Below are 23,214 nucleotides of genomic sequence, written 5' to 3'. Positions count from 1 at the left end.
GCTTCCCAGCGACTAAGCATTGCTCTTCAACACTCTCGGTGGCCAGTATGTTTTAGCAGAGTGCCCTGGGTGCTTCAAACAGACAATGATTATCATCGTGTTCCATTGCAGATGGTCATATATACAGGCAGCGCTGCGTAGGAGTTCATTCACACATGACACTCTCTCACACACTGTAAAATAGTTCCACTGGTTCTCAACCTTCTTCATTTCAAAGACCCCCTGTTTGATATGCATCAGGCCATGGATCCCTATTTGATACCATTTTGATCTCTGGAACCCCTATCTACAGTACACTATAAAATCCTCAGTTGTGGTCTCCCTAAGGCGAGCACACTAATGTTATCCTCACTGTTTCTTTATTAGGGCCCTATTGAAAAGATTATATTTTTTTCGCGTTTTTGGGGGTCTAAGCGTATTCAAAAAGTTGCGCAACTTTGAACAAACATTACAAGTGGTGAAATGAAACTCATTCTGTGCCAATCTGCATCCTTTGACGGCTGTTTTTTTAGTAAGCCCACAGTGCCAATGACGTCTTTTGACGTCTGTTAAAAAAAAAAAAAAGTAAAGAATTTTTATTTTTATTTTTTCCCGAAAAACACAAAGATCCAAAGATTTACTGCTCCATTCACTTCCATGTTAAAATAATAACGGAGAAAAATAATTGTTGGCTATATATATATTAATTCATACCGCCCTGCTACAGAGGCTTTCAATACCCAGATATGTTTGTGTCTCTCATGTATCATTCTTATATATTTATTTTGGACAATTATCCAAACAGCATCTTGCAAGACTATTTAGTGTGGTTGCCCTAACAGGGCAACCAGACTATAGTAATCTTCACACTTTATTATTAGTGTGGTTGCCCTAACAGGGCAACCAGACTATAGTACTCTATACACTTTATTCCACTAGATAAACTTATTTTGCCGCGCTACTCCTCCCACAGTTTATTTTTCCCAATTTAGTGCCATATGTCAAAATGACCGGCTTCACCGGGAATCGTGTGCTTGTATTTTGCTAAGAGATTGGTTACACTCAAATTCAAGTATTTTTTTCTCAGAAACCATAAGAGCTAGAGTTACCAGATTTGGAGGGGAAGTTCATAATTTAGTGCGAAATTATTGAAAAAAATAATTACACCAATCGGCCTCATGGTGGCGCTATAACAGTCCACTTTACCTTTTGGCTTATAACTCTTGAACCGTAGTAACTTATTTTGCCGCGCTACTCCTCCCACAGTTTATTTTTCCCAATTTAGTGCCATATGTCAAAATGACCGTCTTGACCGGGAATCGTGCGCTTGTATTTTGCTAAGAGATTGGTTAAATAGTTTAATTGATATTGATTTATTAGTGCATTAAATTTCCCCATCCGCTTTAATGGAAAAGTGAAAAAACTCAAATTCAAGTATTTTTTTCTCAGAAACCGTAAGAGCCAGAGTTACCAGATTTAGAGGGGAGGTTCATAATTTAGTCCGAAATTATTGTAAAAATAATTTAACTAATCGGCCACATGGTGGCGCTATAACAGCCCCCTTTACGTTTTGTTCTATAACTCTTGAACCGTAGGTCGTAAAATCAAAATTTATTTTCCCCTGGATTCCTTGGGTCACGACGCATCGCCCCACATAGGCCACGCCCATTTCCGTCAGGATAGATTTTCCGCCATTTTGAATTTTCTTCAAAACACACTTTTAGCTACTTCTCCTTCAAATGTTGTCCAATTTTGATAGTCCGTACCGTTCGTCCGTAAATGGCTTCCGAAGTTAGCGGGAGGGGCCCGTTTTACAAAAAATGCCAAAAATCACGAACGAAACTTCCAATCCATCCCAAATTTGAATCACATGTCAAGGGTGGTTTACTCAACGAATCCCCAAAAGCATTTCCACTTTGACCCATAGGGGGCGCCACAAATGTGCGAAATATAACCGTTTGATGCAAAAACATGATTTCGGGGGGATCAATCCTCTCAACATGAAACGCAAGTGATCTCAGTAGTGACGTGACAATGTAATTGACGCAGCCTCCGACAGTATTCCTCCCGGCGAATTCCTCGAGTCCCGGCGGCAGCGACCCGCGACTAGCGTCGGCGCAACCACACTCTGCAATTGCCCTGAATTGCGACGCGTCTAGTTAGTGTGGTTGCCCTAACAGGGCAACCAGACTATAGTTCTAGGGATACTATCATATTAATCTTTCTAGATAAACAATACTTTAGACCGTCTCTCCTCCCACAGTTTTTATCCCCCAATGTTGTGCCATATCTCAAAATGACCGTCTTGACCTGGAATCGTGCGCTTGTATTTTGCTAAGAGATTGGTTAAATAGTTTAATTGATATTGATTTATTAGTGCATTAAATTTCCCCATCCGCTTTAATGTAAAAGTGAAAAAACTCAAATTCAAGTATTTTTTTCTCTGAAACCGTAAGAGCTAGAGTTACCAGATTTGGAGGGGAGGTTCATAATTTAGTCCGAAATTATTGAAAAAATAATTACACTAATCGGCCACATGGTGGCGCTATAACAGCCCCCTTTACGTTTTGTTCTATAACTCTTGAACCGTAGGTCGTAAAATCAAAATTTATTTTCCCCTGGATTCCTTGGGTCACGACGCATCGCCCCACATAGGCCACGCCCATTTCCGTCAGGATAGATTTTCCGCCATTTTGAATTTTCTTCAAAACACACTTTTAGCTACTTCTCCTTCAAATGTTGTCCAATTTTGATAGTCCGTACCGTTCGTCCGTAAATGGCTTCCGAAGTTAGCGGGAGGGGCCCGTTTTACAAAAAATGCCAAAAATCACGAACGAAACTTCCAATCCATCCCAAATTTGAATCACATGTCAAGGGTGGTTTACTCAACGAATCCCCAAAAGCATTTCCACTTTGACCCATAGGGGGCGCCACAAATGTGCGAAATATAACCGTTTGATGCAAAAACATGATTTCGGGGGGATCAATCCTCTCAACATGAAACGCAAGTGATCTCAGTAGTGACGTGACAATGTAATTGACGCAGCCTCCGACAGTATTCCTCCCGGCGAATTCCTCGAGTCCCGGCGGCAGCGACCCGCGACTAGCGTCGGCGCAACCACACTCTGCAATTGCCCTGAATTGCGACGCGTCTAGTTAGTGTGGTTGCCCTAACAGGGCAACCAGACTATAGTTCTAGGGATACTATCATATTAATCTTTCTAGATAAACAATACTTTAGACCGTCTCTCCTCCCACAGTTTTTATCCCCCAATGTTGTGCCATATCTCAAAATGACCGTCTTGACCTGGAATCGTGCGCTTGTATTTTGCTAAGAGATTGGTTAAATAGTTTAATTGATATTGATTTATTAGTGCATTAAATTTCCCCATCCGCTTTAATGTAAAAGTGAAAAAACTCAAATTCAAGTATTTTTTTCTCTGAAACCGTAAGAGCTAGAGTTACCAGATTTGGAGGGGAGGTTCATAATTTAGTCCGAAATTATTGAAAAAATAATTACACTAATCGGCCACATGGTGGCGCTATAACAGCCCCCTTTACGTTTTGTTCTATAACTCTTGAACCGTAGGTCGTAAAATCAAAATTTATTTTCCCCTGGATTCCTTGGGTCACGACGCATCGCCCCACATAGGCCACGCCCATTTCCGTCAGGATAGATTTTCCGCCATTTTGAATTTTCTTCAAAACACACTTTTAGCTACTTCTCCTTCAAATGTTGTCCAATTTTGATAGTCCGTACCGTTCGTCCGTAAATGGCTTCCGAAGTTAGCGGGAGGGGCCCGTTTTACAAAAAATGCCAAAAATCACGAACGAAACTTCCAATCCATCCCAAATTTGAATCACATGTCAAGGGTGGTTTACTCAACGAATCCCCAAAAGCATTTCCACTTTGACCCATAGGGGGCGCCACAAATGTGCGAAATATAACCGTTTGATGCAAAAACATGATTTCGGGGGGATCAATCCTCTCAACATGAAACGCAAGTGATCTCAGTAGTGACGTGACAATGTAATTGACGCAGCCTCCGACAGTATTCCTCCCGGCGAATTCCTCGAGTCCCGGCGGCAGCGACCCGCGACTAGCGTCGGCGCAACCACACTCTGCAATTGCCCTGAATTGCGACGCGTCTAGTTAGTGTGGTTGCCCTAACAGGGCAACCAGACTATAGTCTAGGGATACTATCATATTAATCTTTCTAGATAAACAATACTTTAGACCGTCTCTCCTCCCACAGTTTTTATCCCCCAATGTTGTGCCATATCTCAAAATGACCGTCTTGACCTGGAATCGTGCGCTTGTATTTTGCTAAGAGATTGGTTAAATAGTTTAATTGATATTGATTTATTAGTGCATTAAATTTCCCCATCCGCTTTAATGTAAAAGTGAAAAAACTCAAATTCAAGTATTTTTTTCTCTGAAACCGTAAGAGCTAGAGTTACCAGATTTGGAGGGGAGGTTCATAATTTAGTCCGAAATTATTGAAAAAATAATTACACTAATCGGCCACATGGTGGCGCTATAACAGCGTCCTTTACGTTTTGGCCTATAACTCTTGAACCGTAGGTCGTAAAATCAAAATTTATTTTTCCCTGGATTCCTTGGGTCACGACGCATCTCCCTATATAGGCCACGCCCATTTGCGTCAGGATAGATTTTCCGCCATATTGAATTTTCTTCAAAACACACTTTTTGCTCCTTTTCCTAAAAATTTTGTCCAAATCTCACAAAAATCGGTACAGGTCATCTTTGGACCCATGCGATAAATATGTCCAAACGGCATTTTGATAGTCCTTACCGTTCGTCTGTAAATGGCTTCCAAAGTCAGTTGGAGGGGCCCGTTTTACCAAAAAGGCCAAAAATCACGAACGAAACGTCCAATCGATCCCAAATTTGAATTACATGTCGAGGGTGGTTTACTCAACAAATCCCCAAAAGCATTTCCACTTTGACCCATAGGGGGCACCACAACTGCGCAAAACGTAACCCTCTGATGCAAAAACATGGTTTTTGGGGGATCACTCCTCTCAAATTGAAAAGCAGGTGATCTCAGGAGTGACATGAGGATGTCATTGGCCCGCTAAATTTGTGGGAGGGGCTTATTTATTTTAGTGGGAGGGGCCTATTTCTTCAAATCAAAACGCCATGTATCACGAACACAGGATCCAATCAGCACCAAATTCGAATGGCACGTCACGCAGCCTCCGATGGTATTCCTCCAAGCATATTCCTCAAGTCCGGGCGGCGGCAACCTGCGACCGGCGTCGGCGCAACCACACTTTGCAATTGCCCTGAATTGCGACCCGTCTTGTTAGTGTGGTTGCCCTAACAGGGCAACCAGACTATAGTTCTAGGGATACTTTATTTATTTCTAGATAAACAATATTTCGAACTGCTATTCCTCCCACAGTTTTTATCCCCCAATGTTGTGCCATATCTCAAAATGACCGTCTTGACCTTGAATCGTGCGCTTGTATTTTGCTAAGAGATTGGTTAAATAGTTTAATTGATATTGATTTATTAGTGCATTAAATTTCCCCATCCGCTTTAATGGAAAAGTGAAAAAACTCAAATTCAAGTATTTTTTTCTCTGAAACCGTAAGAGCTAGAGTTACCAGATTTGGAGGGGAGGTTCATAATTTAGTCCGAAATTATTGAAAAAATAATTACACTAATCGGCCACATGGTGGCGCTATAACAGCGTCCTTTACGTTTTGGCCTATAACTCTTGAACCGTAGGTCGTAAAATCAAAATTTCTTTTTCCCTGGATTCCTTGGGTCACGACGCATCTCCCTATATAGGCCACGCCCATTTGCGTCAGGATAGATTTTCCGCCATATTGAATTTTCTTCAAAACACACTTTTTGCTCCTTTTCCTACAAATTTTGTCCAAATCTCACAAAAATCGGTACAGGTCATCTTTGGACCCATGCGATAAATATGTCCAAACGGCATTTTGATAGTCCTTACCGTTCGTCTGTAAATGGCTTCCAAAGTCAGTTGGAGGGGCCCGTTTTACCAAAAAGGCCAAAAATCACGAACGAAACGTCCAATCGATCCCAAATTTGAATTACATGTCGAGGGTGGTTTACTCAACAAATCCCCAAAAGCATTTCCACTTTGACCCATAGGGGGCACCACAACTGCGCAAAACGTAACCCTCTGATGCAAAAACATGGTTTTTGGGGGATCACTCCTCTCAAATTGAAAAGCAGGTGATCTCAGGAGTGACATGAGGATGTCATTGGCCCGCTAAATTTGTGGGAGGGGCTTATTTATTTTAGTGGGAGGGGCCTATTTCTTCAAATCAAAACGCCATGTATCACGAACACAGGATCCAATCAGCACCAAATTCGAATGGCACGTCACGCAGCCTCCGATGGTATTCCTCCAAGCATATTCCTCAAGTCCGGGCGGCGGCAACCTGCGACCGGCGTCGGCGCAACCACACTTTGCAATTGCCCTGAATTGCGACCCGTCTTGTTAGTGTGGTTGCCCTAACAGGGCAACCAGACTATAGTTCTAGGGATACTTTATTTATTTCTAGATAAACAATATTTCGAACTGCTATTCCTCCCACAGTTTTTATCCCCCAATGTTGTGCCATATCTCAAAATGACCGTCTTGACCTTGAATCGTGCGCTTGTATTTTGCTAAGAGATTGGTTAAATAGTTTAATTGATATTGATTTATTAGTGCATTAAATTTCCCCATCCGCTTTAATGGAAAAGTGAAAAAACTCAAATTCAAGTATTTTTCTCTCAAAGACCGTAAGGGCTAGAGCTACAAGATTTGGTGGCTAGGTTCAATATTTAGTGCAAAATTATTGGAAAAATAATTACACCAATCGGCCTCATGGTGGCGCTATAACAGCCCCCTTTACGTTTTAGCCTATAACTCTTGAACCGTATGTCGTAAAATCAAAATTTATTTTTCCCTGGATTCCTTGGGTCACGACGCATCTCCCTATATAGGCCACGCCCATTTGCGTCAGGATAGATTTTCCGCCATTTTGAATTTTCTTCAAAACACACTTTTTGCACCTTTTCCTAATTTTTTTTTCCAAATCTCACAAAAATCGGTACACGTGATCTATGGACTCATGCGATAAACCTATCCAAACGGCATTTTGATAGTCCTTACCGTTCGTCCGTAATTGGCTTCCAAAGTTAGTGGGAGGAGCCCGTTTGACCAAAAATGCCAAAAATCACGAACGAAACGTCCAATCGATCCCAAATTTGAATCACATGTCGAGGGTGGTTTACTCAACGAATCCCCAAAAGCATTTCCACTTTGACCCATAGGGGGCGCCACAACTCTGCAAAACGTAACCGTTTGATGCAAAAACATGATTTTTGGGGGGATCACTCCTCTCATATTGAAAAGCAGGTGATCTCAGGAGTGACATGACGATGTCATTGGCCCACTACATTTGTGGGAGGGGCTTATTTATTTTAGTGGGAGGGGCCTATTTCTTCAAATCAAAACGCCATGTATCACGAACACAGGATCCAATCAGCACAAAATTCGAATGGCACGTCACGCGACCTCTGACGGTATTCCTCCAAGCGCATTCCTCGAGTCCCGGCGGCGCCGACCTGCGACCGGCATCGGCGCAACCACACTTTGCAATTTCCCAGAATTGCGACCCGTCTAGTTTAGTTTGGTTTTCTATACATTTTGTTTTTAATTATTATTATAAAAAAAAGAAAAAGAAAAAAAAGAATTTCATAGATTAAGAAATAAAAATCAAAGGAATTCCCTAAATAATAATTTTTAAAAAGTTTTAAGAAGTAGTGAAAATAGCCGATCTACAAGCTCACAATGCGTCCAGGCGTTGTGAGCTTGTAGATCTGCTATTTTCACTAGTTTGGGTCCCATGGAGACAGCAAATTTCTTTTTTGGAACTCGAGCTAAAACGTTTGGAAACCACTGGCCTAGAGGGCGTCATCGAAACTGTTCCACCTTTGTGGCTCAAAATAAAATAAAAAATCTTTATGCAGTTTTGTTTGTTTCAATATATGTAGGCCTATATAGGCTATTTTTTGTAAATGTTTAAATTAAAACACATTTGTCATAATTTTAAATTGCTTATACGAACTTATATTACACACACATATAACAACAATGGAGTTAACTCCATTGTTAATAAGAATATTATAAATAATAATATTTATTATTAATAATAATAATAATAATAATAATAATAATATAATAATAATATTTCAACACAATTGTGTTGAAATATTATTTGAATGTGGCTTGACTGCAATTTCTTTTCATATTGTGATTGTGACACCTTGTGGTTAGCTGTGGTAAGGGCTACAACTTGTGATTACAACATTAGTAGTATTCTAGTAGTAGTATCCTAGTAGACACTAAACACATTCTCAATCAACCCGAGTAGGGTACTTGTTAAATGGGTTTGGAATGATAAAACAGGAGATTGACAAAAGTTATTTTCTCATTAAATGCGTTTATTTTTAGGTCATACAATCATTAACATAAATCATGAAATGCCACATTTCTGTGCTTCTCAAACATTTTCATGTCAAGGACCCCCTAATTGATTTGTATTTAGCCGCAGACCCCCATTTGAAAAGATTTAGTGCCAGGGACCCCCATTAGAAATAAAAAATAAATTCAAAGTATAAAATAGGGTTAAAGTGGTTAAATTTACATTTGCTGGGGACCCCCTGGAACCTCCTCAAGGATCTCTAGGGGTCCTAACCTCGCATCACCAGCCTTTCCACCACGGAGGAAAGCCTGGTATTCGTTCCAAACTGGCCCGTGTGATCCGGTTTAGAAAAAAGGAAAATAACTATCGTGTTCTGGTGGTGGGTTCCGGTTGGCGTGATGGCGTCACATTGTTTTATTTCCGATCCGACCGGATCAGATACCCGGAAATGGTATTGATCCCAGGCTAAGGGGTCCCCAGTCCCCACTGAGGGCGTGGCATCATAATAAATGGCTCAGACTTCGACGAGTGACTTGTCATCACCATACTTATTAGACTCATCGTGTGTCAATCAATTAATACATTGTTATAATCAGATTATAATGATTCACTTAGCAACTGATCATTAACTCTATGTAAATCTAACCATCATTTTGGAAATAGAGATACATTGACAAATAAAAACAACCGTAAAACAAATCTTTAAACTTAACAACTTACTGTTGTATACTGTTAAAGAGTATGTGAATAACAGTAGGGGAGAACTGCATGCAGCTATCTCAGCCCTGTCCAGGAACAACAAACCTGATAAGAGCAAAGGCTCTTATCAGGTCTGGAAAACAATGAAACGTGGTCGTGCAGCAGAAAAATAGCCACGACCCACCCACAAAGAAGTAACAAAAAACAAAACAAGAAACCAAAAAAGTGGATAAATGGTGTTTTATGGACACTCTTAATCGTGGACTGTGCCCCCCCCCCCATTCATGAACAAACCTGTATGTGTGTGTGTGTGTGTGTGTGTGTGTTTTGAACATAGTGTATTCCTGTTCTTATGTTTTGAACATAGTGTATTACTGTTCTTATGTTTTGCTAATGTAACACCCTGAATTTCCCCCTTGGGGGCTTAATAAAGTGCTATCCTATTCTATCCTACCCTCATATTTGGCCTTTGCATTGTGGGGTGCATCCACCTCTTCCTCCTGGTTATCAAAGAAGCTGTCTGCGTAGTTGAGTATCTGCTTCACTGCGCTCATCAGCAGAACATCAACATCTAGATCCAGGTTTATCTCATGGCTGTAGTTTTTCACTGGCAGCACATCTTTTAACGGGACGCGAAGCCAAGAGCTTAATTTCTGGGCCTGAAAGACAGTGAAGGACCAAGTATTCATGTGAGTTCTGGGCTGGAGACATGTGCAGCAAATTAATAGATGTCAGATGTACAAATGGTAATGTTACACCAAGGTTGACTTGACTTGTAGTTTACAGCAAACGGGATGGGCCAGAACTGTAAAAGCAGCTTTCTAGCACTTGGTATCACCAAAACTACAGAGAAAAGCGTTAATTTAAAGGACAACTTTGTTTTTTTTACAACCAAGGTTTATATTTTAGCTTGTAATTAAAGTAAATAAAAGATGAGTGTCATTTTTTTTTCATTTACTGCTTTCTATAGATTTGGCAATTTTCGTGATATTTTTTACAGTGGGCGGGGGCATTCTGTCCGGTGGCTAAATATGCCTTTTTTACACAATAAAAAAGGTCCCGTGGTCTTTGATGGCCAGATGTGAGTTATTGGGGGCTAGAAGAGCTACTGTAAATAATAATAAAGAAAACACTGGGTTATTGTGTAAAAAAAGACATATTTAGCCACCGGACAGAATGCCCCCGCCCACTGTAAAAAAGATCGCGAAAATTGCTAAAACTATAGAAAGCAGTAAATTAAAAAAATGTTACACTCATATTTTATTTACTTTAATTACAATCTAAAATATAAACCTTGGTTGTAAAAAACTAAAGTTGTCCTTGAACCCTGGGAGTGTATGTCACAGGGTGAATGGAGAACCAGGTAGATTGAAGACAGAGCGCTCGTTTTTAGGCACGGGGCTTCGGTGCGAGGCGGGGCTTTTCGAGACAGGGTTTATTAGCGAGGCTCGCGAGAAGGAGGACGCGGCGCTGCGAGGCGGGGGTTTATTAGGGGAACGCTGAACACGCGTTAACACGCACAGGCTTGTCCATGACGGAGGCGCGCCGACTCAGTAGAGCTTGAGGCCGAGGAAGCGCGCCCTCGCGCCTCCAGGCGCGAGTGCCCGCGCTGACCGGCCGATGCTCTACTAGTCGACTCAGCGCCGTTTGAGTTGTAAACCGATAGGGACAGAATAGTTCTTTTCATGGATCACTGTGTGTGTGTGTGTGTGTGTGTGTGTGTGTGTGTGTGTGTGTGTGTGTGTGTGTGTGTGTGCGTGTCAGGAAGAAACTAAAACAAAAGCCAGAACACAATAAAAGTATCTTAACAGTCCTGCTTTCAATAAACCAAATTGAAAGCATGAGCGCGTGCACGCGTGCGTGTGTGTGTGTGTGTGTGTGTGTGTGTGTGTGTGTGTGTGTAGGTCGCGGCCATATATGTTGTGCACAAGCCTGGCTCGTGGCTCCCTCTAGTGTTGCTTCTACAGAATTGCTGGGTGGGTGGTAAAAACGAGCGCGCCTTCTTCAATCTACCTGGTTCTCCATTCACCCTGTAACATATACATGAACACTGGGGATTTAATTGTGTATCACCCTCTCGGAGAACAGCATGCTAATTTCAAGGCAGCTATCATTCCATGAAACTCAGCGCTTAGAGGAATCGATGGAGTGCCATTAGTAACCGGAAGACTCCCCCCCCGCCCCCCCCTTTTCACGGACCACGCGGCTCGCCCCCAGCGGTTCTTGTATTCTTGTATTTGCTTTACTGAGGTTAAGGTTAGGAATAAGCCATAAGGCTACATTTAGGCATAGTTTTGTGGTTAGTTTTAGGAATACCTGGTGGTTTGCGTTCCGAGGTCGCCGGACTTGACCCAAGGCGAGCGTGTTTTGACTTGAGGCGACTGTTCTTGTATTCATTGTTATTTATTTATTTTCAAATCCCCCCCCACCCACTCCCCTTTTCAGTCATTGTGGTCGTCCTGCCAATTCCACCCACTTCCCTATGTAGGCCTACTGTAGTCAGTGTTTTATTGGTGAATCTCAATCTATGTCTGGTGGGACGCTATTTTAAAGACATCGTGCGCATGTTGCTTAACACCTACATTACAGGTCACACATTATGGACAATTGATATGCATCTTCTATAGGCTCATTCCTATGTTAATTCACGCCGGTGTGACACTCGGCAGTCGGCAGCCTTTGTAAACTTTGTTGAGGTGTGAATTAAGGGTTGTTTTTAATCGATGCACGTGCGTGCGCATGCTCATGCTCAAAACAAAAGGCAGTGGGACGGCATGTTACTGCGTCCCATGATGACCAATGCATCCCTGACTGTAGTCCCCATGTTGCTGCTGACCATGTGTACTCTATAATCAGGGCTATTGCTAAATAGTAAATGTCATCACAGTGATATGACTAGCTGTAGTATACAACCCTCGTAGACGTATTTATGATTCTGACGTTTTCAATCTACGAGAGCTGTAGGGTTCACGCCCCATGGAGACATGGACTTTCTGCACTATGCCCCGCAGATACTCCAAACGTGTACAAATTGAAAATAAAGGTGCTTATCCCCAAGCCCCAAATATTAACTGTCTCTACGCGGTAGTAGTTTAATGTAATAATCCATATCTTTCAATAAAGAAGTGTTTTAATGCCATCTGTGGCCGATTATGTCGGAAGTTCCCATTGGGCGGTAGTGACAGGGCGCATCCGGTAAAACCCAGAATTACACTAAATGTAAACAGGAAGTAAACGGGGGTGAAAAAATGGCGTTAGGCCACAGACGGCATTAAAACACTTCTTTATTGAAAGATATGGATTATTACATTAAACTACTACCACGTAGAGACAGTTAACATTTGGGGCTTGGGGGTAAGCACCTTTATTTTCAATTTGTACACGTTTGGAGTATCTGCGGGGCATAGTGCAGAAAGTCCATGTCTCCATGGTGCGTGAACCCTTCAACTCTCGTAGATTGAAAACGTCAGAATCATAAATACGTCTACGAGGGTTGTATACTACAGCTATGACATGACATGACAACTAGAAAAAGTGCTCCTCGGAGCACAGGTCTCCACCATAGGTTATTGTGGGCCAGCAATGCTCGGAATGGAATATGAAAAATCGAACAGATCTGTCTTGATCGCATGACTATAGATATCATGTCTACCGATTTGCGTGAAATTTTGATAAAATCTGAAGGAGTAATATAAAAAAAATGTTTTACATAAGTCAGCCTCCTGGTGGCGCTATAAAAGGCAGATGTGAAAAATGCAGGCCAAATGTTTTTCCTTGGCATCTAGAGAGTGCGCATACAAAGTTTTACACAGATCGGTGCAGTTAAAGGTAAAAACACGAATCGGTCTGTTATAGCGCCACCATGGGGTTGATTTGAAAAAAGTGGCATTTCTTCCTCGGCCTTGTGGGAATGTGCCTGCAGAATTTCACGGAAATTGCACGCTGTGTTCATGATTTGAGGGCACTCCTGCAAAACACACGGACGGACGGACGGACAGGGTGCAAAACATATAGTCTCGGGAGACAACTAAAACATTCTAACACGAGACATGCATCTGACCACACCCATTTAGCTATATCTGGTTACCTGCTGCTGTATATAACTGCTGAGATAGACTTTCTTCAGGTCCTTTCCCACTAGAGGACAGGCTTCATCTACTTTGGTCATGAGCACAAGTACGGGGATGTCTATGGGTCAGAAGAACACAAAGGTGAATGGAACAGAATAGAACAGAATTGAATGGAACAGAATGGATAAGCTAAAGGAAAACAACAACAAACACATCAAAATATGAGTAGATATCAAATGTGGGGAAAGTTAAGTCAAGTGCCCCCAGGTCACTCACTCATCTGGTGTGTCTTCTTCCGAATAGCAGCGAACTTCTCCACTAGCTTTTCAGAAATCAGAGCAATCTTGGTGGAGTCAATTACATACACCACGCAGTGAATCTTGTCCTTCAGAGTTGGATCCTTCATATAGCCTTTTGAATCTGCTTGCAGTGGAGCTGAGGGACTAAACTGGGGTAGAGATATAGATATGTGTATTTTCAATAATAGCTTCAACTTTCATCTTAAAATACATTCTCCAAAATAAATGTATAAATGGACTATTTTATTGACTGACTGACTGACTGACTGACTGACTGACTGATTATTAATTGATTTCATTTTGCCATATTATACTTTCACTTTCACAATATAAAGTAGTCTATAGACACGTAGATATAGACGAGTGGCTAACAGCGTCCAAACACAGAAGAAGAAGATGAGTTTGAGAAAATGAAAAGGAAGGAACAGGAAGATGATAAAGAAGATGACTTTCAGATGAAGATGAAGAAGAAACGAAAAAACTAAAAACAAAAAAAACAATACCATTTAATTTAATTTTCTTTTGTGAGTGACTAAATGTGGCCCCTACTGGTGGCCTTGGGGAATGGCACCATAGTTTCATTAATCAAGTTTGTCAACACGCCAGTAGAGAAACACATTTTCAAAACTGTGGGGACTATTGCCCCCTTTTTTATTTGGAACTGTTACACAACTCCTGCCCGCCATAAACAACCTGCTTTAAATCATCAAGTTTGGAATTCATCAAGCAACATCATCAAACCGTGAGTAAAATGAGACAGCCAAGTCAAGTGTGAGCGTGTTAAATACATTTCGTATTCTGGCGCAGATTGTCATAAAGTAACTGAAAAGACCGCAACAAGCCACTGGCTTTATTGCGTTGTATGATATAAAGCATAATACAATTATACATTGTAATATATTGTGCACACTTCTTCTGTCTCAAAAGCTGATAGTTCATTTCTCTCCGTGCATGAATGCAGTGCATGGACTACTATAAATGACTGTGACAAAGATTATGTTTAAAATAATATATTGTATTTATATATAGACTGAATTATATAGGCTGAATTATATTCTGAATTCCCAAAAAGAGGACACTTTACGCTATTTAAAGGTAGGGTAAGTGATTTTCTTTGGTTAAAATAAGTGTTAAATAGCTCTTTATTCTGATAGTACTCATTGCTATAGAGTGTTTGTTCAGTAAAAGTAGTCTCCTTGTCTCTCCAGCTCTTTATAAAACAGAAAATGCATTTTCGTTTCAGTTTCAGTTTCATTTCCAATTTTATCCAATCAGGATAGAGAACTCAATCAGGATATAGATTAAACAAGTGAAATTGGAAGTGATGACATTAATAAATGAGCCTTAAAAATGGCAAAATTGGAACTGGAACACTATAAAAATGAAGCTTAAAAATGGGTACTTTCTCCTGATTGGCTGAGATTTTGACACCTACCAGAAAATGTATTTTCTGTTTATTAAAGAGCTGGAGAGACGGGGAGACTCCTGTTACTGAACAAACACTCTATAGCAATGATTACTATCGGAATATAGTGCTTTAACCTTTTAACAAAATACTTTTTGTTTTAACCCAAAAATATCACTTACCCTACCTTTAACTATAGCCGTACTCATTCTATTCTGAACCGATTCTTAAAATTTTAAATTCTCTATTAGCTGTGAAGGATCTTCTTTCATGTCATGGTTTATTTCACCATCAAACAATATCAAGCAAAGTCACACGTTTTTTCTTTTTTCTTCGTCCCAGAAGTGGGGGGGGGGATATCACCCAAACTCTCAAAACTCCAGACATTTGAAGGATTTTATAAAATAAAACAGACAGCCCCACAAAAGAAGACATGTCCGGGTAAAAGAGGACGTATGGGCCACACAGCATGAATGATATAATTCAGAGTCAGACATACTCTGTAATATACGGTGGCTGTTATAAGCAGCAGGGCCGTGCGGGACTGCTGCGGGGGGTGGGGGGTCCGGGGACTGTACGAGCAAAAAGAGGGACGGGTCAGGATTTTATTCATGAATGTAAGTTTGCTCATCCTGGCGCTTCGTTCACTATTTCAGGAATAAATGGCTTTGCACAAAATGTTAACTATAAAGATAACAATGTGGCCATCCACATTGATGAATTGTCTATTCTTATATTCTGTATTATTCTATACCTGAATATTATTCTATGCATGTATATTTTCATCCACGCCTCTGCTGCTCTGGTCCAGCTGTGTGAAACGTCATAAGTGATCACGGAATTTGCAGTCGCTTTGAAATGACGCTGAGTGCATTCCGATCCTTTGAGGGCAACTGGTTGACCACTCCGTCCTCGCAAATAATCCTCGGCTCCTCGCAGGGGCAGGGCTTAGGCTCGAGTGGAGGAAGCGAGGAGAGTGAGCGAGTGACCGAGCTTTGGGGAATGGAATTCAGCTATAGTCACATTGTGGGAATCCTCTGAGAGTTTCTATAAAACCAAGATGGCGACCAATTACTTTTAACTCTATGATGGCGATAGCCAGGCCAAAACAACAAAAAAAAATAGCAGAACAAAAATAACTTTTGTTAGAGTTAAATCAATCTGGGAACCCAGAGCCAGTGAGAATAAAAAACAGCACCCTCTGCTGTTTGTACTATCTCTCACTGGCTCTGGGACAATGGCGACGTAGCACCCGTGCGCAAAGGAAACCGGGGTTTTGGTCTGCCTTCAGCTTTCACTTCCGGTGGTGCCACTATGTTTTCATTCCCACTAACAATATTTCTACACGGAACACTAACACCACTTCTCCCAGAGAACATGGATCGTTTTTGTTATAAGCCCACTTGTTTCTATGATGAAAGAGTAAGTTAAAATGTGAATATCTTTCCGTGGTTTTGTCTGCTCCGCGGACGCTATTGTTAAATTAGTTTGGGTTTGTTTCGAGGGGGAAAGATCGACGGACACGTGAATCCCGCCCACTACATTTGATTGGGTAAAGCGCGGCCTGCTTCCTGATCTGAAGGCACGCCCACTTGTAGCCCAGTGCGTACATGTTATGACGAGCCTTCACGACAGATTCCAACGCAGAGCAGAATCTGTTCTTGAGAGATTAGAGTTAAATAAGTTCTAATTCATATTTCTAACACTCCTTGGAAAGTGGAATGAGGTTTGTAAGCTGAACATTTCATAGAGTGCCAAGAGTGTGTGTTTACTGTTGTAGTCTGAAGTAGTGTTTGGTGGAGAGTCACCTTTAACAGTCATTGTGGTCGAGCAGAGCAAGCTATTTGTTATTTGTTTGAATCAAATTAAGGTATAGGCTACAAGAGAAATGTGACAATTGAGTTTTACCGTGAGGGACAATCCATACATAGTTTTTACATAGCCCTGAAACATGACTGTCATGAGCATCATGTGAACCATGGCTAAGTTTTTACATAGCTTTTTCAGCTATTTTTCAGCAGAGTCTCGTTGTAAATGGTCTGCCTTCACTACCAAATGAATCACCCGTTTCAGCTTGACCTGTTATACATTTTTTTAATCAATTAAAGTGACATTGTGTGATGATTAAACGTGTGTGCTTCTTGGTCCGGCACGAAACAACCGCTCAAATCGCTTATTTAGTCAGCCTGTGGCCATGTTTCCCATTCAACCCGGAAAACCCCCCTACGTCAGGTGCCAGTACTGCTCCCGGTTCGGCTATAATGGGAAATAATCTGCCGTGCGAGTTCTCGCGAGATTCTGGGCGCATGTAACCTTAAACGGCAGCCTGTCTCGTGAGATCACAGTGGCAGAAGAGAGAAGTCTCCATAGAGGTATAATATAACTAGAGGGCGGATTGCCCCGCCCCCAGCTATTCATTTCAACGCAATTGCTCAGTGGCGTTTTGAAGCACCCGGAAGTATAAGAAATATTGGTTCCATATGGGTTCCATGGGTCCATTCCATTGGTTCCATGGGTCGTGACACGTCTTGAGCATGCGCACAAACGGGAGCATTTTAAGTGCGTTCTCAGGTTTGACCACCAGGCCTGGCCGCTTCACTGTTCTACCGTGGTTCTGCTTCTGGGGGCTTGGGAAGTCTCCCTTCAAGGCTTTACTTCATCATATGGTGGTGTCGCGTGCGAACGCGAGCCGATCTACAAGTCCACAAAGCATCGCTGATGATGATGCAACGCGTTGTGAGCTTGTAGGTTAGTAGCCCCATTACAAACCTCTCACTCCGCTACCTTCATTTTTATAGTCGAACATTCTTTTATTTTTAATATTCAAAGGAATATTTGAATATGGAATAGGTTATTTGTTGACACACAAAGCTGTCTTGTATGATTTAATGTGGCCATTTGAAAAAATGTAAACCACCTGTTAACCCCAGCCCTGTGATAATGAATGATTGAGAGAGAAAAATAAATCTTGCGTGCTTACAGTCACCTTTCGGGAGAGTATAAAGTAGTAGAAAATAAACGAATAAATGAAAACAGTGGCTTTTCAGGCAATACCAGAACTTTTGCTGCCAATGAGGGCATGCTAAAACGCTCTCTCCCATTGCCATGCCAGCAAGTTATGCTAATTATTTTTGCTGGGAAAATTCTGGCACTATAGTGAAAACGTGGCTTTTGAGTTGTATGACAAGTATAGGAGTTGAGGATGAGTTAACAACATGAACCCCAGCATCCCTATTCTGGGGTGCGCATTCAGTGAAAATACAGCTCCATCTACAGATGTTGAACCTCCCCAAGTTAGATTTAATTTCCCCACTGATGGTAAAAAATCACACCCAGTGTGAAGTGGGCGGTGTGGTCACAGTGGTCATCACAGTGATGGAAGAAGTGATGGAAGAAGTGATGGAAGAAGTGATGGAGGAAACCATAACTTAAAAAAACAAAGTTATGTTTTTTTAAAGTTATGGTTTCTTATATAGGGCTATGCACATGTGTCATGTTTCCTTAGCCAATCACAGTCCTGAATAGACTGTGATTGGCCAATCACGGTGCAGGGTTAGGGGGGTACATTTGTGGCCAATCACAGCGCAGGATTTGGTGTGCAAATATCCAAACCTCACATATAGGGGCGGTTTCACCGCCCAAAAATGTGGACCTTTAATTATCGCACCGCATCAGGCTAGTTGGGGTCATATTTGTGGAAAACGCACACAACTTCCATTCAGTGGGGAAAATGTCATGACTAACATCTAAAAAAATGTGCAAAACTGCAGCAGAAGGAGAAGAAATGACACATTTGTTTCAGCCCTTCGGGATTGAATCATTAATAATACAAATATAATAATAATATTACAAGCACAATAAATTATTTTCGAACCTGGTAACGATCTTGTACGTGACCCTTGAAGATGCTCATTAGGTCATCCATGTCCAAACCACTATCGGCAGTCTCCTCCAGGCCCATAGTGTCACAAAGAATCAGGGGAAGAGGTTCACCACCTTTCCCCGCCTTGATGGAAAAAGTGCGGAACTAGAGAACAACATCGTACAGGATATAAAACATGCTGTAATGAATCTGTTGGAGCTGTATTTAAGTTGATAAATGAAATACCCCCCCCCCCCCCTTTTTCCCCCAATCATGAATCATCTCTAAACAATGAACATTGTTTTTGGGTCCCTTTCGGATATAAAGTAGCTCTCATTAAATGTACCAACTGATTTATTTCAATGTAAACCAAGAAACTATATCATATCGATAAGAGTTTAACATTCTCCGGCACTACACCGCAGAAACCTTTCTCTGTCTACAGTAGGTCTTGCTCAAGCATTACTGTTACAGTACCATACCCTGCAGGGATGCCATTCTAAAGTGGCAATCACAACACTATTAATCCATGCAGAGGTTAGAAAAACTATACAGCAAGATAAAACACATTGATATCTTATTAGGAAATATAGTCAGATGTTTCTTTCATTCATTTTAATGTTAGAATCAGCTTCAGTACCTGGGTGGTAAGGCTCTTTCCTGCACTGCCACAGATTGCCTGGGATGTCGTGTTGCCTCGGAAAACAGAGTTTATGGAGTTGAAGAAGCTGGACTTTCCAGACCCTACTGGTCCGACCAGCAGCACCTTGGCCTGTGACACTGATTTTATAGCAGGTTTATAAGACTGGATACCCTTCTTCAACGTCTGTCTATTCCTGGAGGAAGGAAATGTGTACAGGTTTTTGACATTTCAATAAAATGTATTTGGTTAATAATATAATTAATTTGGTTTCATAATATCTAAAACAAAAGTCATAGTTTCTCTCACAGAATAATTGATAGTACAAAATGTAAATAAATTGTGGCTTTTTTTCTCAAGGGTAAAAGAAGTTCTGGTTGATAAAATCTTCATATAAATAACTGGTGATCCTCTGATTATAATTTATTTATAACATTTCTGAATTAAAATTAAATCATTTTCCATTTTAATAGCAAAAGGTGACCCCAGATGCAGTCTGTATAAGTCTGCATACTCATCTGTACACGCATCTGTCTTCCTCCATGGTTTAGCCAGTAGACGACCTCCTAGGTCTGTTTAAGAAAGATTTTATTTTATTCATAATCACAATTATTGTGGATATTTTGACCATATTATGGACCAGTTGAAACACAATCAACATTAATATTCACAATCAGATCTACATGTACATGATCCACTTTTAGCTTGCAAAACTAGATAAATATTGCCATCGTTTACACAGAATCTGTGTATGATGCACAGTGACATTCATGGAGAGGGGTGGTACTGTATAAGGGCTAATTCCACTCTCACCCTCCACGCGGTACACTTCAAACTCAGTCAGTGCCAGGACATTTCCATGCATTTGATCAGGAGTAAAAGTGAATCCTGTCCCCGGGTTGGACTGGATATCAGGCTTGTCATCATGCAGGAACACCAAAGCGCCATAATTCGGACCACCATCTCCATCCGTGAATCCACTCTGACCATCATTGCTGGCTACCTTCAATGGCTTCTCACACCCTGCACTCATGCTATAAAGGAAAGCCTTCTCATCAGTGATGTTCTGCTGAGTCTTGGCGTAATCCTTGGCAGTGTAGGCTCCAAAGACGAACCCGGCATTGTTGTAGGCTGCGATTACGGTGGGACCCTGGTGGTCACAACGATTGTGGAAGGCGGTTGCGGTATAGCCGTGCACACTGGCTTTGTAGAGCAGGTGGAGCCTGACATGACCGAACAAAGACAGCAACTTCTTCTCATTTCCCACAGAGAGGTTGGATGTGACCACACTCATGATAAAGGACCAGGTTATCTAAACCCTAAAGGATATAAAACAAATATCAGTAACAACCCATTTATTTTGGTGCATGTAGTCACACACATATCCCAATACTTTAGTCCAGTACAAACTGATTTGGTTTGAGTGTTACCCACTGTGAATGAGATTTCATTATTGTCCTTGTATCGATGGCATGGATTGGCCTAATATTCGGGGGTCATCCCCACGCCAGCTTGTGATGGACATTTTCATCAATATAATTTTTTTTCCACAGACATACAAAATAAGAGGTAAATATTACCAGAAATACATATGCCCTGAATGTAAACTAATGGACTCCTAATGTACCATAGTGTCTATGCCAATGTAATCTCTCTAGAACAGATTCAGAGCTGCGCTACTCAAATGCAAAAGTGAAAAACGCTGGGGGCGCTGTTTTTCCTTTTTTTTAAACCTGGGATCCCAGATTGATGCCAATGTGCTACACATTTTAAAATGATAGTATTTCTGCTTAACCACTGAGCCACTTAACCACAAAACATTCTAAATTCTTTTGAAAAAAGTCGACCTACAAGCTCACAACTTATCGCATCACATGTTGTGTTGTGAGCATGTAGATTATGCTATTTAAAAAAAAAATGTTATAATTAGTTTTTCTTATTTCTTTGCCTATGACATGCCCAAAATTGAGATGCCAGATTTAAAGTAGTAACCTATTCTGAAGAAAACCTGGAGACTGGGAAGTCAACTATACTGGCAAGTGGCAATGGCAATACATGCAGCATGGTCCATGGTCCAAGTTCTACCAGCTATAATAATTGTATGTTTGGCAAGGGGACTTCAATAGTTGTGGTTTCCATTAAGGTGAACAGGTACGCTGTGTTCATGAGAAAGTTTTAGACAATGCACAGGCGTAAGCAAGGTAAAGGTACATGATGAGTGATTAATGAAGGGCATGACAGGATTTAAAGGAATGCAGTGTCCCAACTAGTTTGATGCAAGGGCCCCTAACTTTGGTCAGAGAAAACTTTTAGGTTGGAGGTCTGATGGTGATTGCAGACCCCCAGGCTGTAGATTGAAGGTTTCCATGGATTATGCTGTGTAGTGTCATTACAGTTGTTATTATTATTGAACACTTTGAAACACTTTCTCTCAATCGATGAAAATCAGCTTTACTTGTCCAGTTCTACCCTCCTTTGTCTAGGTAGCAAACAGCTCCCTCTCCACAGATGACATGACATCTGTTTTTGCTCTTTACCTGCACCATGTTTCACATGTGGTCACTTGCATATCATTGATTGATTTTTTTAAAGATTTTTAAATATTTTTGTAGGAGCCATTATGTTGTTGGCATATTATGTTGGTTATTTTGTTATATTATTATTGGACACTTGGTAGCAGGCTTTAAGAGGTCCTCATATACAAATCTTAAAGGTCCATAAAGAAGGATTTCAATGAGACAAAGGTCCGGAATCCGTTCGGTCAAGCCAGCCACATATCTACAAATGTGTATTTATAACTACAACTAACGTATATGACTGTTTGTTCTATTCCCTTATTATTAGCCTACTGTCATTTTATTTTCTATTTTTGTTTGGTTTTTAATTATGCTGATGCAATGACTAAAGAAGCCAAACAAAAATAGGTTTTATTCTTGTGTCCGTGACCGTGTACAAAAGATTTAAAGATCACTTTGAACCTTTAACTACAGTGAGGATTACCAGTGGTGTCAATGGACTCATCCACAGCTAAATGCACTGGGCATTTTTATTATTTTTATTACATCACAAAGATGTTTAATCAAATCACCGGCCAAACATTTCAGTTCTGGTTGCTTTGGAATCTGAGAGTAGGATCATATCATTCAGTCCATTCCTCTTTGAAATGACATGTTCGGGGTCCTCCTTTATTTTACTGACAAACTTTGAGCATGACATGTTTATGCACGTTTGAAATCTAGACTCTCAAAACCAGTGGTGTAAATTAACTAAGTACATTTACTCAAGTACAATTTTTTGGTATTTTTTACTTTACTAGAATGTTTCCAGTTTTCAGTACTTTTACTTCTACTCCACTACATCTCGGAGGCAAATATTGTACTTTTACTCCACTACAATTATTTGAAAACTTTAGTTACTAGTTACTTTGTAGATTTTGATTATTATTACAAAACACATACTAGCCACTTCAACCCTATATACACATTTTGGCCATTTGAAAATGGCTGATCTACAAGCTCACAATGACTTGCATTGCGACTCATTGTGAGTTTTGTAGATCTGCTATTTTCAAAAGATTTGTATACATTTATACATTTGAATACTTGCGAAATGGGACATTGTGCATAATGAGTACTTTCTACTTTTGGTAAGTAGGCCTACATTTTGATACCAATACTTTTGTACTTTTACACAAGTACATTTTTAATTCCCCACTTTTACTACATTGCAGTATTGATATTTTTACTTAAGTAAAACATGTGTGTACTTTTTCCACCACCCTC

General features: G+C 40.8%; 1 protein-coding gene across 1 annotated transcript in view; it reads right to left on the bottom strand.

Moving 5' to 3' along the window:
* Positions 1 to 8,455: 8,455 nt before the first annotated feature.
* The window catches only part of LOC308075341 (interferon-induced protein 44-like), a 15,231-nt gene continuing 472 nt past the window's right edge, over positions 8,456 to 23,214 (bottom strand). Inside the window, exons 2-8 of the mRNA XM_080415170.1 lie at positions 20,246 to 20,751; positions 19,947 to 20,004; positions 19,433 to 19,628; positions 18,805 to 18,957; positions 13,503 to 13,674; positions 13,244 to 13,344; positions 8,456 to 9,815 (exon numbers count right to left, since the gene is read on the bottom strand). Of these exons, the coding sequence (XP_080271296.1) occupies positions 9,597 to 9,815; positions 13,244 to 13,344; positions 13,503 to 13,674; positions 18,805 to 18,957; positions 19,433 to 19,628; positions 19,947 to 20,004; positions 20,246 to 20,726 (1,380 nt within the window). The 5' untranslated portion in view covers positions 20,727 to 20,751 and the 3' untranslated portion in view covers positions 8,456 to 9,596. The remainder of the gene's footprint in view (positions 9,816 to 13,243; positions 13,345 to 13,502; positions 13,675 to 18,804; positions 18,958 to 19,432; positions 19,629 to 19,946; positions 20,005 to 20,245; positions 20,752 to 23,214) is intronic.

The sequence above is a fragment of the Gymnoscopelus braueri genome (genome assembly GCF_963280865.1).
Source record: "Gymnoscopelus braueri genome assembly, chromosome: 19".
In the NCBI taxonomy this organism is placed as follows: Eukaryota; Metazoa; Chordata; class Actinopteri; order Myctophiformes; family Myctophidae; genus Gymnoscopelus; species Gymnoscopelus braueri.
This window is presented reverse-complemented; position numbering and strand designations above follow the sequence as displayed.